This window comes from Anolis carolinensis, chromosome 3 (genome assembly GCF_035594765.1).
Source record: "Anolis carolinensis isolate JA03-04 chromosome 3, rAnoCar3.1.pri, whole genome shotgun sequence".
Classification (NCBI taxonomy): domain Eukaryota; kingdom Metazoa; phylum Chordata; class Lepidosauria; order Squamata; family Dactyloidae; genus Anolis; species Anolis carolinensis.
Window position 1 is genome coordinate 242,342,203 of NC_085843.1, and position 17,310 is coordinate 242,359,512.

Consider the following 17,310-nt stretch of genomic DNA (forward strand, 5'->3'; position numbering starts at 1 on the left):
TATTATTATTATTATTATTTTCTGCCAAAGAGTGCAGGGATTTCATCAAACCACAGCTCCCTTGATTCCATAGCATTGAGCCACGGCAGTTAAAATGGGGTCAAACTGCATTAATCCTACAGTGCAGATGTCCCCAAAGAGAGAGCGAAAGAAAAGAGGCAGAGCTCTATGTCAAAGGGAATGGATAAACTGGTTTTTGGCAGATGCTGTGTGTCTCTCTGTACATTATATTGGCATCGAATTCTGCCAGACTTGTAAGCTGCCCTGAGTCCCCTTGAGTGAAAAGGATGAGATAGAAATGATGGAAATAAAATAAATAATATAAATTATATATCTATATAATGTCCAGGGTAGAAGAAATAACTCTTATCTGTTGGAGGTAAGTGTGAATGTTGCCATTGGCCACCTTGACTAGCATTGAATGGCCTTGTACCTACAAAGCCTGGCTGCTTCATGCCTGGGGGAATCCTCTGTTGGGAGGTGTTAGCTGGCCCTGATTGTTTCCTGTCTGGAACTCCCCTGTTTTTTAGTGTTTTTCTTTATTTACTGTCCTGATTCTAGAGTTTTTAAATACTGGTAGCCAGATTTTGTTCATTCTCATGGTTTCTGCCTTTCTGTTGAAGGAGGAACACCTACCAACAAAGGATTCCTCCCAGGTAGGAATCAGCCAGGTTTTGAAGGTGCAAGGTTTTTCAATACTAATCACATGCACGAGCAGGCTTCCTTCCCCCTGCCACCCTCCTTCCCAGCCGGGAGCTTACCACCAGGCTATGGGTGCCCTCTGAGCTGTTCCTGTTTTCATCATTCTGATTTTTTACAATAGTCTGAAGAGACCTCACTTTGGAAGGCCTGTTAATAAAGCGAAACTCATGGGTCATAAAGAGGGCCAAGGTATTCTTCCACAGCTCTCATATATAAAATTGTTCCAATCTTCAACGAGATTATAAGAGATTGCCTCGTTTGGGTTAACTGTAGGCTGCACTGAAGTAGATCCTCTTTTTCTCCGAATGACAAGGAATTCTTGTGGTTGTGCTACCTCCACTTTCAAACGTAGAGCAGCTTTCTTTCGAAGAAAGACTTAGAGCAAGCTGGCGCTTTGAACGTTGGTTTAAGGAAATGGTCCTGAGCAGAACATAATACATGAAGCAGGAGGCAGTTTCTTCAGAATAAGAAAACCGAGGAAGTAAAAGCAAAGATGCAACTAAAGCCCTTGTCCAGTCTGCTCTCTGAGGTCTGTTTTGAGGGTTTCATCTGTGCACTTTTGTATCTCCACAGATCAGCAATGTTGTCCTCATCATCTTTGTGAGCTACTTCGGCAACCGAGTTCATCGCCCTCGGATCATTGGTCTGGGAGGCCTCCTGTTGGCTCTGGCAGCCTTCCTTCTGACACTTCCACATTTCGTCTCAGCCCCATATGAATACTCTCAAACAGTCATCAGTATGTATCCCTTTTTTATGTCCTCAAATATCTCCTGTGCCTCAAAACTTCTCTGAGGCTGTGATAAACTACATTTTGTTTTGATTTCTGTCCCACTTACATCCCAGAAGGATCCCCAAGGCATCTTATGTAAAATAATAAAACATAATTATGCTTGGACCATTACTGCCCCCTCTAATACAACTACAAACATCAGCTCCACTCCTGGCAGTTCTTAGGCAAGGTTCTTCTAAGTATTTATGATGTACTCTTGTCAGATCCTGTGAGATAGGTGAGTTGTACTTATCTGATAAATACAAATGCAGTTGCACATTAAAGTCACTTGGCGTTCAGCCATCCTGGCTTCCATCACCCTTGAGGCATGTTGTAGTCTCTGTGCAATGACTTGCCTGTCATGGGTGTGCCAAGCTGAATCGCTGCCAGGGAAACCAGAGGCAATGCATGTTTTGGTTCATGTCTGGTATTAATGAATGCTGTTCTGTATTGAATTGTTCTTTTGGAAGTGCCAGTCTTCTGTGATACCACCAGAGCATGCAAGACCCCATCTGGTGATGGAGCTGTATATACATCATAAATACGTCTTCCCCTGCCACATCCCTATGGCACAAAAAGGGAATGATGAAGATTTTCCTCTTAGATTTTCAGTTATTTTCTTTTGAATCCAAGTAAAGCTGTCTTGTGTTATGTACCCTGTAAGTGGTTTTCTAAACCTCAGCCACTATACACACGGTCTCTTCTCTTACTGCCAATTAGTGTGTTTGTGCCAATTTGGGCCTGATATGCACACATCAGCTTCACATTGACCCAGATAAAATGGTAATTTCAATCCAGGCCCATATCTCAAACCACTGTACAATACCATCTCATCTAATCCTTTCAGTAAATATATGAGGGCTGAAATGGTCACATCAGCCTCAAAACAGCCCAGATTTCTTGGTTGGCAGGAAAAGTTGCTTCTGGTATTTGTCAGTTCATCAAATCACAAAAAGATATGCAGAGATGCAAAAACATGGTGGTGTAGCGGAACCTTTGTGCTACGGTCCTTGCGAGCGCAGTGGGAGGGATTGGAGACGGACAACTGGAGTATTTCCAAGAAAACAGTTTTATTGGCAAGTGGCCACTAGGGTTCCCCCTCGCACAAAATAGGTGCTTTCCCAGGGAGAACCCCCAGCGGCGGGCTGAGTAAATATTTATACACACTACAGGGTTCGGGTTATGCCCGCCCACAAGCAAATTCATTGGCTTAGAGTTGTGACGCTGCTTGACTTGCATCCAATCAGCGCTGACCAGCGGCCCGGGCGCACTCTTTCTGTGCCGTGTTCACAATCATTCAGAGCGCCTGCGTGCGCATGCGCAGTTTGTTTATCTTTAGCTTTCATTTCTTCAGAAACACATGATTTCCCAGAAACCACATGTTTCTGTGAGTTTATGCACCCGGGTCGCTAGCCGTCACCATCTCTGCCCATATATGGTATTTCCTGGGGTTCTTTAACCTCCCGCCTCAGTGGGTGTTTGCCCCAGATGATTTGAGAAATACATATCCTTCCTTCAGGATCTTCTCATCATAAGGTATAACCATGTAATGGCAACTCTTAATTCTGCTGGCATGATATTTATCAATATTGTATCTGGGGAGTGAGCTGAAAAATATTGTCCCCAATTTCCCTACAAAAGTGAATAAATCAAGCTGTCTGAAGTTTCTGACAAACATAGGAAAGCCAAAATGATAGTTTTTGATATATGTGGGAATTTCTGGAGCAGAGGGTTGTCGAGCTGCCACCCATCCCCCAAACACCTTTCTGCCCAGAATCAACAAGAAATATACCCATGGACAAAAAACATATTCAAAATGCTTGAACTTTGAACATCCATGCAGATTTTGCTGGAAAGATTGTGTGGAAAGAATTCAGACGGTTCTTACCATCTCACTCATGGACTTTTCCTGTAAAATCCATATCAATTTCCAGTAACCTAACCTAGTATGTTTTTTGCTCCTTGGGATTTTTATTACATACAACCTCTTCTTCAGACATTGTTATAACAAGTTCCGTTTAATATAGTACCAAAGTACACAGCCATAATTCATCATTTAAATATGTCAAAAATGTTCCCTCCCACAACCACCCAAAAGGATTTGAATGTCTTTGGAAATCCAGAGTTTTCTCCCCACACCCATCATGTATTAAATAAAATGTTTTTTCTATCTTTTCTTTAGCCAGTTGAAAGTCATAACTTTTCTGTCAGAACTATTTCCACACATTTTATAAAGACAACACAGATACTTCCTCCAAATCCATACATAATCAAATGATGGCCAATTTAGCAAACTCAGGGTCTATGAGATACCTTTGCATTGTCTCTTGGGGGGGGGGGGGGGATAAGCGGGACCAGTTCTGGAATCTCTGCAAGGTGTGGATGGGTAATATAATTTATTTCAGAGAAAACTCCTTTACTGAAGCAGAATGACCTTAAAACAGTGGTTCTCAACCTGTGGGTCCCTAGATATTTTGGCCTTCAACTTCCAAAAATCCTAACAGATGGTAAACTGGCTCGGATTTCTGGGAGATGTAGGCCAAAACACCTGGGCACCCACAGGTTGAGAACCACTGCCTTAAAAAGAGCACTCCCAAGATACTGCCCCAGTTTTTCCCTTTTAGACAAATATCCCAGATTTTCCCATGCCTTTCTGAGACCATCTCTAACACTATATCATAATCAGACTATAGTATGGTCTTTAACATAGAAAATGTTTGATTAAAGTGAAATGGATGCATTTCTCACTGCACAGATAATCATGAAATCAATGTCATTAACAAAACCTTCATCCGAATAATCATATCTGCATATCCTAAAAGTATAGAATTAGGGTTTACAGGGGATTCTGACTATATTCCTTGGAATCTGAGCTAAAGGAAGATGGAATCAGTGGTTATAAATATGTTAATAGCGGACTAATAACACAAGAGAGGCCCGGCTTTTAACAGAAAAGCAGCAGAGTTCTTGTTCGTCTCTGGAAGGGAAAAAGGAAAAGGTATTCTCATGTTGGTAAATGAAGAAAAATAAAATCTTCCAATAAACTCAGCTTTAGGACAAAGAAAAATGCCACAAAAGAGTGTAGATCAGTGCTTCTCAACCCCAGGTATTTCGGCCTGCAACTCCCAGAAATCCCAGGCAGTTTACCAGCTGTTAGGATTTCTGGGAGCTGAAGGCCAAAAACATTGGGGACCCAAGGTTGAGAACCACTGGTATAGACACTTACAAATTCTTGATCTTGCAAGCTAATATTACAAAAAGCAGGAAATGGGAAGTGTTAGAGAAGCCAAAAATTAGACCAGAAATAATAGCAACAAATTCTGTATATTAGGCAAAGTCTGAAGGTGCAGACTGAAAAACTAGTTCTGTAGTATGTGCTTCAAATGTCATACTACACTTGGGATTATAGAACAAAGAAGTGATGTCCAAGGGATGGTCATATTCTTTATAAATATTCATATTCTTTATTCTTTATAAATATTTCAGATCAGATGTCACAGTTGAATGCAATTACAGTTGGTACTTGTTATTCCTCGTGGATACCAAAATCCATGGATGCTTGTCCCATTATATAAAATGATATAATAGAATTTTACCTTCTATAAAATAGTAAAATCAAGGCTTACTTTTTTTGGGGGGGGGATATTTCCTAGCTGTGGATGGTTGAATCCATGGACACAGAATCATAAATTACGGAGAGCCAATTATATTAGAAATTATCAGCACAGATTATTTTAAAGATAATTTCAGGAAGTGTTTTGAGATTTGGGGTGACAACTCTCAATATGTCTCTGGGCTGGACAAAACAACAGGATAAAGATAAAGCCGTTCTTAATTGGTGACTTAACTTTATAGCTTTACCCCAGCAAACACAGCAAAATAATTTGATCTTGTTGGGGATTGTGGATGATGGATAGAAGCTCTTACATGTGCCCATGACCCAGAGACACCCTGCAGATTGATGCACCACTCAGCTTTGCAGAACAAAGTAGCACAGGAACTTTTACTAAATCCAAGAGATTATCAGAACAATGATATTTACAGTAGTCCCTTTGATTGCTTACAGAAATCAGCAGTTGTAGGCAATCCTTTCTTTGTCCATGAATCTGCTTCAATGAAGATCAGCAGCAAATGAGGCCTCAGAAATAGTCAGGCCTCTCTGAGTACAGAGCCATTTTCCCTTCAGCCAGTACTCAGAAGACTCACACACACAGACAGAGAAACCTGTTCAAACTGGTTCTCCAGCAGCAGGATAGCAACAGTTACAAACCAATTCCCAGGTCCTTGCAATATCAGCCAATTGGCTTCATGCATTTTATTTTCCAGTTAACACACATATAGTATCTTTGCAAACCCTGACAGACCTGTTGTTCCCATCAAGTCCCCCATTGTCATTTCATGGAGACCAATTTCCATCTCACCATATACTTAACTGAAGACCCATCTTACCTCAGCTTTGTGTGTATGTGCTCCAGGGCAGGAAATTCCAAAGCTGTGTCAGTTTCCAATATGTTCTTCCCTGATTTGCTTGGCATCTCATTAGTAAATGAAGGAAAAGCAGAATTGGGAGCATTTACGTAAACCAAATGAAGTTGGTTTAGTTGGCATTTCTCTTCTCATTTGCCCTAAACCAATTAAGTTATTAAAATTATCCTTTGGCAAGGAGATGTATCTCTAATATGTTCCCTTTGGCAGTGTGAATGTATAAAAGTAAGTCTAAGATTATTAAGAAAGCCCCTGCTGCTGAAAGTATATTCCAGTCTCATATTTTTATAATGATTGTTAACTAGACTGTGTGTTATTACATATAGAACATGATATTATAGTGACTGGAACCCTAAAATTACCAGGTGGACATTTTGCTTTTAAAGTACCACAAGCCTGCAGGGCCACTCATTAAGTGCTATGAGTTGATGGGAATGCAAAAGTGAACAAATAATGTGGAAGATGTGGGAGCGCTGGCATGTGTGGCAAGGACATTGTCATTTGTTTTAATTTTGTACTGAATGTGAGCTTCGAGCTTCCTTGGGTTTTCAAGCATTGTTTTGTTCACTCTAGTAGGAACTCCAAGTACTTTGATTAACAAATCGCAATGGATTTCATGGTTCTCCCATGAACATCTTGTTCAATGTTAAAGCTGATGGATGATTTGAAAGTGCATAGGAATCCTGGACAAACCGTATTATGCCTCCTCCGGTAATTATCCAGTTGGTGTTTGATGTCTTTTTCACTCCTCCTCCAGAAAAAAAAAACACTGGTGCACTTGTGTTCATGGCAGTTTCTGAACATATCCCTTTAAGCAGTGCTCCGCTAATGCCTTGAAAGCAAAAGGTGATGACAACTGCTAATTAAATTGAGGAAGTTTACAGTTCTGGCAGGTCTCCAACACCCAAGAATGAGCAATGAGCTTAAATTTGCCTTTCATTTGAGAAGGTTTCGCTCAGCTTTGATTTTGGAAATGCACAAATTCCATAAGGAATAGTAAGGCTTTTCTGACATTCAGAAGATGTCTGTGTCTCTTGGCCACTATTTTTAAAATGTTTCTTTTCTCATTGTGGTTTCAAAAATGCATAGACAAACTCATAGAGGAATCCGGCTTCTCCCAGACTCCTCCATACCTCTATTTTACCCAACAAATCATGGGAAAGACTTGAGCTTGACTTGTGACACAAGTGGGTTTTCAGGAGCTATTTATTTATTTGCGACTCTTCTACCCCACCTTTCTCAACCCCGAAGGGGACTCAAGGCGGTTTTACAACATAGGCAACAATTAGATGCCTTTAAAAACAGCGTAGAATAACATAAACATTTAAAATGCAGTTGTAAAATACAATTACAAACAATTAAAAGCATTTAGCACAATACTATCATAACAATTCACATGATCCACAAACGTAATCCAATAATCATTGCACATCTTTCATATCTATTATTGCACCAGTTCTCCAAAGGCTTGGTCACAAAGCTATGCCTTCAATTTTTTATGGAAAGTTAGGAAGGAGGGGGCTGATCTAATCTCTCTGGGGAGGGAGTTCCACAGCTGAGGGGCCACCACCAAGAAGGCCCTGTCTCTCGTTCCTGCCAGTCACGCCTGTGAAGAAGACTGGACCAAGAGCAGGGCCTCTCCAGACAATCTTAAACTCTGAAATGGTTCATAGAGGTAGATACGTTCGGACAGGTAAGCTGGGCCAGAACTTATCTGCAGAGTGACTTTCATGTTGGATGTTTTTCCATTTCTGCAGGGATGTGTGGTCCCTTTCATTTCCAATGAAAAATATTCTTGGCAGGACTGGATCTGATACAAGACGTAATCCTAACCCTTCATGGGTTTCCACACATTTTTCTTGAATTATTGCATTCTCTTGTTTCAGTTAACAGCCCCACCAACAGCACCAGTACAGAGATCTGCAATGGTGATTTCAAGTGTCCAAATGCCACCATGAAAACCCAGTCAGAAGGTGGCACCATGTGGTCAATAATGGTAGTTGCTCAACTGCTGGCAGGAATTGGGACAGTCCCCATCCAACCCTTTGGGATCTCCTATGTGGATGATTTTGCTGAGCCAAACAATTCTCCCTTGTACATAGGTAAGTGCTTTCCACAGAAAGGGCTTGATTGACATTAGGTGAGACATGTGGCTTGCCATTTGGTCTGCATTGCCTTACAATGAGCATATGAGAGAGGCAGGGAGGGATCCTTTGGCTAAAAATGTGGTGCGCAAATGACATCAACCCTTTGCTGATCCTAAATGGCTGTTTCTGATATAGCAAAGATCTATTTATCAGCCCTTTAACAAAAAAAAAATGCAGGGCCTGTAATTAAGCTATTAGAATACGTTGTTATTCATTGCTTTGTTTTTAAAACGTTGTCAACAGCTAGTGGCATTAATTATAATCATCTTGAATCAACAACAGTAATATTTGTGATTTCTGCAATATTTATGGGTCATTTCTAAATGTTTACCAGGGAAAGAAATTTGGGAGCATGTTTATATTGTTAATTGATGTCTCCCTAAAAGAAAGAAAAAAAAAACCCTGCCATATCAAAAAAAAGTAATATAATAGCAATTACTAATGTAACTCATTACTGTGTTGTCAAAGGCTTCATTAGGTTGCTGTGAGTTTTCCGGGCTGTATGGCCATGTTCCAGAAACATTTTCTCCTGACGTTTTGCCGCATCTATGGCAGGCATCCTCAGAGCTTGTGAGGTCTGTTGGAAACCCCACTTGACCAGTTTCCAAAAGATTTCACAACCTCTGAGGATACCTGCCATAGATGTGGGCAAAACGTCAGGAGAAAATGCTTCTGGAACATGGCCATACAGCTTGAAAAACTCACAGCAACCCAGTAACTCATTACGGTTAGAACATGGCATCATGAATAATGAAAATTATGTATAAAACTGTCCAACATACATGTTGGTGCCTCAAGTGTTAGATCTGTTTCTGGATATATTTTCCAAAAATCCTGTATCAGCTCTACATTTTGAAATACAAAGCATACATTGTCTGCTAGTCATCACTCTGCTCGCCCATTTAAAAAATCAGGATATTTTAATGTAGTGTTTAAGTTAATATATTTTAAGCATGAAGGAAACCTATTAAATTTATAAAGAAAGTGTACATGAATTACAAAGAAAGTGTACATGTATCAGATTTATGATACAAATTTTCCAATCATTCAACACATCATATCCAAGAAACTGCTGTATACCCAATGCAATTTTCCAAATCAGTGCCAAAAATATTATCATTATTATTATTGACATAACAACATAGTATGACACAGCAAACAAGATAGATATGCTGGATTTCGTATCACAAAATCACAAGTTGAACACTTCCCAAGCGATTAGGACTGTGTGATGTATTTTCGGATGATGTGCGCAGATCCCAGTAAGGTGGCTTTTTGCAGTTGGCAGATCGTAATTTTGTCAATGTCTTTTGTTTCCAAATGCCGGCTGAGATCTTTGGCACGGCACCCAGTGTGCCAATTACCACCGGGACCACCCGCACTGGTTTCTGCCAGAGTCTTTGAAGTTCGATCTTGAGGTCCTGATAGCAGCTGAGTTTTTCCTGTTGTTTTTCATAAATAGGACCATCAACTGGTATGGCGACATCAATAATCCAAACCTTTTTCTTTTCCACAACTTTGATGTCTGGTGTGTTGTGTTCCAGAACTTTGTCAGTCTGGATTTGAAAGTCCCACAGTATCTTTGCGTGTTCATTTTCCAATACTTTTGCAGGTTTGTGATCCCACCAGTTCTTTGCTGCTGGGAGGTGGTACTTGAGGCATAAATTCCAATGAATCATTTGGGCCACATTATTATTATTATTATTATTATTATTATTATTATTATTTATACCCCACTTTATCTCCTCTGAAGGGGGAGATAATAACCCCAGGAATAGAGCTAAAAACTAAGATGCAATTTTTTTGGTTGATCTTTATAATGGGTATTTATGTGCAAAACCAGGGAACATCAACAAACAGACAGAACTTCTATTCATATCTTCTATTCTAGCTTCTAATTATCCTCCCCTGTTTTTCTGTCCTTAAACCCCTTTTCATTGGATCCACACACACACACACACACCTGCCCCATTGATAAAAGTAATAGTTGGGTAACATCTCAATGGGGACCACTAAAACATCACAAAAGTGGTGCCACTTTAGAGACATTTTAGTAGCCCTACTAAAAATATCCCCACTTCTGCATTTTGTATTTTATTAATGGATCACATAGTTACTTGGTTCTTTAAGTCCTAATGTTACTTTATTTCAGTACAGGGAATATCAAACTTTTTTTCACTAGTCCTTGGCATGTAGATGGCAGCGGCTTTCTCCTTTTGTTTTGGAAAGCTAATCGGACATCCAGTGAAGTGGGTTTGTCAAGTGCAAGTCCAAATTCCAACATAAACATAAAAGGATAATCTAGCCTCTTTCTCTGGCACAGATAGGACTCTTCATTCCTGATCCATTGTTTTGTTGTTACTTTATGAACAAAGGATTAGTAACTCTTCAGTAATCAAAAAGATGTGTATTTGGCAGTTGAGAAATGAGTTGCAGCATTTCTAGCCAGAATTGTTCTTTCAAAAGGAAAAAGCAGTTTCTTTCCTCATGACAAAATCCAACATCTTTCCACTGTGATGCTTAGTCCTAGGCCAATCTATATAAAATTAAAGGTTTTCCCCTAACATTAATTCTAGTCATTTCCGACTCTGGGAGTTGGTGCTCATCTCCATTTCTAAGCTGAAGAGTAAGCATTGTCCATAGACACATCCAAGGTCATGTGGCTGGCATGACTACATGGAGCACCATTACCTTCCTGCTGGAGCAGTACCTATTGATCTACTCACATTTGCATGTTTTTGAACTGCTAGGTTGGCAGAAGCTGGGGCTAACAGCAGGAGCTCACCCTGCTCCCCAGATTTGAACCACCAACATTTCAACCAGCAAGTTCAGCAGCTCAGCAGTTTATCCCGCTGCCCCACTAGGGGCTCCAGGCCAATCTATATACAGTTTCAGAATTTAGAAAAGTTACTATTTGGACAGTTACTAATAATTCCCACATGATGACACTGCCAGAGAGATTCTATGTGTTGCTGTCCCAAAAACAAAAGGACTCAAAAACATAGACACATTAGTTTGTTTCAGCTTTAAAAGATCTAAAGGATACCTGCAGCATCTTTGAGATTAAGAAAAGGAAATTTCTGTCATAGACTTTCAAGGGCTCCAGTCCACTTCACCAGATAAGTGTCCATCTGATGATAGATAGATAGATAGATAGATAGATAGATAGATAGATAGATAGATAGATAGATAGATAGATAGACAGACAGACAGATTCTAGGAGAGTCTCGTTCATGACAGAAAGTATATATACCTTGCAACTCAACACAATAAGAAAGTAAAATTGTATGTTAAGGAGCATTATATTTTGAAAACTATTGAGAAGTTTTTTTCTGATAGTTTCATTATGAATTCTATAGCTTCTGTCTCTGTATTTTTGAATCACACAATTTGATAAGTTTAAAGTGTGTAGGATGGAACATTTGTAATTAATACATTAGTCCCATCTGTATTTCAATAAGATTTCTGGGATTTTTTTGAATGGCAGCCACTTCTCCTTGATAAATATGCTTTTAATTTAACAGATGTATTGCTTTTCTGACTTGCTTAAACATTGCTTATATTTCTTGTGCAGTAACGAACAATAAACATAATTTTTTAGTTTTTGATTCTTTAGGTTCACATCCTGGGGAAATTGCTCCCAGTATCCACACTCCCGTGCAGGAAGATTAGGATGATAAAATATTGCATCAGAATCAAATATGCAGTCCCCACACATTTTGTAATCCACTATCTTCTCTTTCTTTTTCAGCACTCTTATTTGCCATTGCAGTGTTTGGCCCGGCTTTTGGTTATTTGCTTGGTTCTGCAGCACTGAAAATATTTGTGGACTTTGGAAGGGTTGACATGAGTGAGTACCTGTTTTGTCTTGGAGAGTGGTAGATGGCAATATTTTATTTTATAATCTCGTGTTTGTGGGTCAAGAAGCTGAGCCAAATCATATGTCCATATCCTCCCAACTGTCCCAATTTATCAGGGAAAGTGCAATTAATCTTCTGTCATCCCACTTTTTGAGCTACTTTTAAAATACCCCAGGTACTCTCCTTATTTTTCTCATTTGTCCTCATCTTATTTCAGTTACTGAAAGTTGAGTTTAAGGTTTGCACTCAATTAACTCAATAGACCAGTGGTTTTCAGCCTGTGGGTCCCCAGGTGTTTTGACCTTCAACTCCCAGAAATCCCAGCCAGTTTACCAGCTGTTAGGATTTCTGGAAGTTGGAGGCCAAAACATTTGGTTACCCATAGGTTGAGAACCACTGCAATACAGGGTAGAAAAGAGTGAATACTTATGTTTGAGAATCATGCTGCAAAGAGAGGAAAGCACCCTGGCCACCGCTGCCATTTTCCTGCTTGGGCATTCAGAAAGGCCAAAAGCAGCACCACAGCAAAGATAGTAGGGGAGGTTGATGCTTCTTCTGGTTCCCCAAGACAAATTAAGTTCTTGCTTTTGCCACTCTATTCAGAGAAGGTGATTGTCCCCTCTTTTGATAAGAGTTAAGTTATAGTACTCACATAGACCATGGAAAAGACAACTCATGAGTTGGGTTGAGTTGGGTTTTTTTGACTAAAATTTCTAATCATACACAAGTATATTGAATACTTCCCTCTGTGATATTTTATGGTCACCTCACAGAAGGTTATTGTTTTGGTGGGGCGTGGGCTACCTTTGCCTTCATGCTTTTTAATTCTGGAGGGCAGGAAGCCTGGGCTCAGCTGCCAAAGGCTGGAGATGGGAGTTTGTTCCTTCCCATCCCTTAACAATGTGGAGACACACTTTCTGTGCCAACCCAGCAAAGGGCTGAATCCTTTGAACTAAGCCTCCTGGCTGATGTTCGCTCTCAAAGTGGAGTGACTCAGTGTCTCTTCTGCAGGATCCCTGGAGAGCAGAGGCTCCAAACACCGGGCTCATTAAAACCTTTGCTCCATGGGCATCAGTGACCAAGCTGATGCCTGACATTCAGCCAGCAGAGCTCTGCCCAGCCCAGGAACAATGGGAAAGGAGAGTCTTTCCAGGAAAAGGGCGTATAATATTTCCAGTGGCTCTCTTTGCACTTTAGTGCTGGTTAAGCACTTTCAAAAGTCAGCAGGTGGCTCAAGAGAAACAGAGCTAGAATAAGATCTGTTTCCTTAATAAACTTTATAATTGTACAAATGAATAGGGTGCCCCAGCTGCCTCCTTTGCACTCATACTTTGTCTGTATATTACTTAAGGAACATTATTCAACGAATGTCTTTTACAATTTAAGATGGTTAGGTTTTTCACTGTGTTTTCCCTCACTAAATGCTCAGAACACCTAGTCACCATGTCCACTGAACACTTCTAAGCTGTTCTCATGTTAAAAGATTTTCTGGAATGGTTCCCAGTGCAAAGCTGTTTAACAAAGGGCTCTCTGTTTTCAACAGAGGGACATGCTCTCCAACATTAGGTACTGATTTTGGACAGGTCATCTCTATAATCTCTTTATCTTAATTCACCGAATACCATCCACTTTGGGAATAACTTATCTAGAACATAACCTGGATCAGTGTATTCACTGGTGCTTTCATCATGTTTTCTCTCCTGTGTCTCTTTCAGAGGATGTGAATATGAACCCCGGAGACCAGCGTTGGATTGGAGCGTGGTGGTTGGGACTTCTCATTGCCTCTGGCTGCTTGCTGCTCACTTCTATTCCCTATTTCTTCTTCCCTCGATATATGGTTAAAGGAAGGGTGAGTTTTCAGTGCTGGAGTAGAGTAACCTTTCTGAATGGCAGCCATTGAGAGGACAGTCCAACCTATCTTGGAGATGCTCTTTTGGAAAACATCATTTGCTATTGTACAAAATGAAAGTTCTCTTTACTATCCTTTTGCCAGCTTGGAAACTGTTCTCAATGACACTTTTTTAAAAAAAGGTACTTCTGTTGTTTGCCTGCTTCCTAGGCTGCAAGTTGCCTGAATAAAAACTTCTTGTGATTTTTTTTTCTCCCCAGAACATCATTTTGCAGGTTTCTTGCAGGTGTATTTGGGGTGCATTAATAAGGCCCTTAGACTTTGGCAAACAGTCAGGTTTTAACTTGCCACATATATGATAAATACGTTGGTGCCAGTCAGGCCTCCCGGGTGAAAGCATTCCACTGATAGGAGACAAAAGAAGGGTCCCCGAGCAGAACTTAGTCCTTGGGCAAGTACATATAGATAGATGCTGACCTCAAGTATTGTCATCCTAAGCCATTTAGGGCTTTAAATGTCATCACCAGCCACTTGAATTCAGACCAGAAACATATTGACAGCCAGTAAGACTGGCATTATATGGCGCTCATATGACATTCCAGTCAGCAGTTAAGTGGCTGCATGTTGCACCAATTGCAACATCCATGTCTTCATCAAGGGCAGGCCTTCAACAGTCAAGAGTTCACCAGTGGATGGACCACTGTAGGTGATTTCTGTCCAGGAAAGATCATAACTGGTGCACCAGTCAAGATGGCACCAAGTACTCTACAAACTACAATAACGCAACATTTTGAAAAACTTTCTATGTCTATAGGAGCCCATCTAGGACTTAAAATTCAAGTGCTTCTGTCTGTTGTTGTTTGAAAGATATCAAACTAATGTTGAAAGTGTGCCTCAAAAGGTTGGGCTTGATGTTATTTTGACTTAACATTTTTAGCAAGCTATTCAGTGCCATTCAACTGTTGGACTACAACCTTTATGCCATCCAGGAATTATGGATATTGTAGTCCAACTCATGAAATACTGCAGAAGAGTGTTGTAAGTTGTTGCACTACAAGCAAGTCATTGGAGTATGGTTTTGGGTGCCATTTGAATCTCACATTATAGAGTTTCGTGACTCTACGTGAAACTCTACCAGCTTTCCCATTCCTACAGTTCTACCTCCTCTCCTAATCCTAAAAAATCAGTGAGAGGTTAGAAAAATACAAATCTCCACCCAGTTTTGAAAAATAACTCACCAAAACTATCTGAGCTGCTGCTCAGTCATTTAGTCGTTTCCGACTCTTCGTGACCTCATGAACCAGCCCACGCCAGAGCTCCCTGTCGGCTGTCACCCCCCCCCCCCCCCCCAAGTTCCTTCAAGGTCAAGCTAGTCACTTCAAGGATACCGTCCATCCATCTTGCCCTTTGTCGGCCTCTCTTCCTTTTTCCTTCCATTTTCCCCAGCATCGTGATCTTTTCCAAGCTTTCCTGTCTCCTCATGATGTGGCCAAAATACTTCAGCTTTGCCTCTAATATCCTTCCCTCCAGTGAGCAGCCAGGCATTATTTCCTGGAAGATGGACTGGTTGGATCTTCTTGTGGTCCAAGGCACTCTCAGGATTTTCCTCCAGCACCAGAGTTCAAAAGCGTCTATCTTCCTTCGCTCAGCCTTCCTTATGGTCCAGCTCTCGCATCCATAGGTTACTATGGGGAATACTATTGCTTTGACTATGCGGACCTTTGTTGCTAGTGTGATGTCTCTGCTCTTCACTATTTTGTGAAGGTTGGCCATTGCTCTCCTCCCAAGAAGTAAACGTCTTCTGATTTCCTGGCTGCAGTCTGCATCTGTAGTGATCTTCATGCCTAGAAATATAAAGTCTGTCACTGGCTCCATGTTTTCTCCCTCTATTTGCCAGTTATCAATAGGTGTAGTTGCCATGATCTTGGTTTTCTTGACGTTTAACTGCAACCTAGCTTTTGCACTTTCTTCTTTCACCTTGGTGATAAGGCTCCTCAGCTCTTCCTCACTTTCGGCCATCACAGTGGTATCATCTGCATACCTAATTGTTGTTAATGTTTCATCCAGCAATTTTAACTTCAGGTTTGGATTCTTCAAGCCCCGCACGTTGCATGATGTGTTCTGCGTACAAGTTGAATAGGGAGGGTGAAAGTATGCAGCCCTGCCGCACTCCTTTCCCAATCTTGAACCAGTCTGTTGTTCTTACTGTGGCTACTTGGTCTTTATACAGATTTCTCAGGAGACAGACAAGGTGACTTGGTATCCCCATACCACCAAGAACATGCCATAGTTTATTATGATCCACACAGTCGAAGGCTTTAGAATAGTCAATAAAGCAAAAATAGATATTTTTCTGAAACTCCCTAGCTTCCTCCATTATCCAGCGGATATTGGCAATTTGGTCTCTTGTTCCTCTGCCTTTTCTGAACCCAGCTTGGACATCTGGCAACTCTCGCTCCATGTATTGCTGGAGTCTTCCTTGCAGGATCTTGAGCATTATCTTACTGGCATGGGAAATAAGTGCCACTGTACATAAGTTTGAGCATTCTTTAGCATTTCCCTTTTTTGGTATGGGGATATAAATTGATTTTTTCCAATCTGATGGCCAATCTTGTGTTTTCCATATTTGCTGGCATATGGCATGCATCACCTTGACAGCATCACCTTCCAGGATTTTAAGCAGCTCACCTGGGATCCCGTCGTCTCCTGCTGCCTTGTTGTTAGCAATGCTTCTTAAGGCCCATTCAACCTCACTCCTCAGGATGTCTGGTTCTAATTCACTCACCACACCATCAAAGCTATCTTCTATATTATTATCCTTCCTATACAGATCTTCTGTATATTCTCGCCACCTTTTCTTGATCTCTTCAGCTTCTGTTAGGTCCCTGCCATCTTTGTTTTTGATCATGCCCATTTTTGCCTGAAATTTGCCTCCGATGTTTCTGATATTCTGGAAGAGATCTCTTGTCCTTCCTATTCTGTTGGAAGGACACTTCCACTTCCATGCATTGCTTATTCAAAAATAGTTCCTTGTCTCTTCTGGCTAACCTCTGGAATTGTGCATTTAATTGGGCATATCTCCCCCTATCACTGTTTCCTTTCGCCTTCCTTCTTTCTTGGGCTACTTCCAGTGTCTCAACAGACAACCATCTTGCCTTCTTGGTTTTCTTTTTCTTTGGGACGTACTTTGTTGCTGCCTCCTGAACAATGTTGTGGACTTCTGTCCATAGTTCTTCTGGGACTCTATTTATTAAATCTAGTCCGTGAAATCTATTCTGCATATTCACTGGGAATATTTGTGAACTCATATCTAATTGGTCTGTGTATTTTCCCCATTTTCTTTAGTCTGATTCCAAATTTTGTAATAAGAATTTCGTGAGCTGAACTACAGTCAGCTCCAGGTCTTGTTTTCACTGACTGAATGGATGTCTGCCACCTTTGGCTGCAAAGGATGTAGTCAATCTGATTTCGGTGTTGACCATCTGGTGAAGTCCATGT

At 40.7% G+C, this 17,310-nt stretch overlaps 1 protein-coding gene across 1 annotated transcript in view; it reads left to right on the plus strand.

Annotated features, from left to right (window-relative positions):
* The window catches only part of slco2a1 (solute carrier organic anion transporter family member 2A1), a 75,123-nt gene that overhangs the window by 36,504 nt on the left and 21,309 nt on the right, over positions 1–17,310 (plus strand). The window contains exons 5-8 of the mRNA XM_008106364.3: positions 1,276–1,438; positions 7,843–8,058; positions 11,855–11,953; positions 13,679–13,812. Coding sequence (XP_008104571.3) covers positions 1,276–1,438; positions 7,843–8,058; positions 11,855–11,953; positions 13,679–13,812 — 612 coding nt within the window. The remainder of the gene's footprint in view (positions 1–1,275; positions 1,439–7,842; positions 8,059–11,854; positions 11,954–13,678; positions 13,813–17,310) is intronic.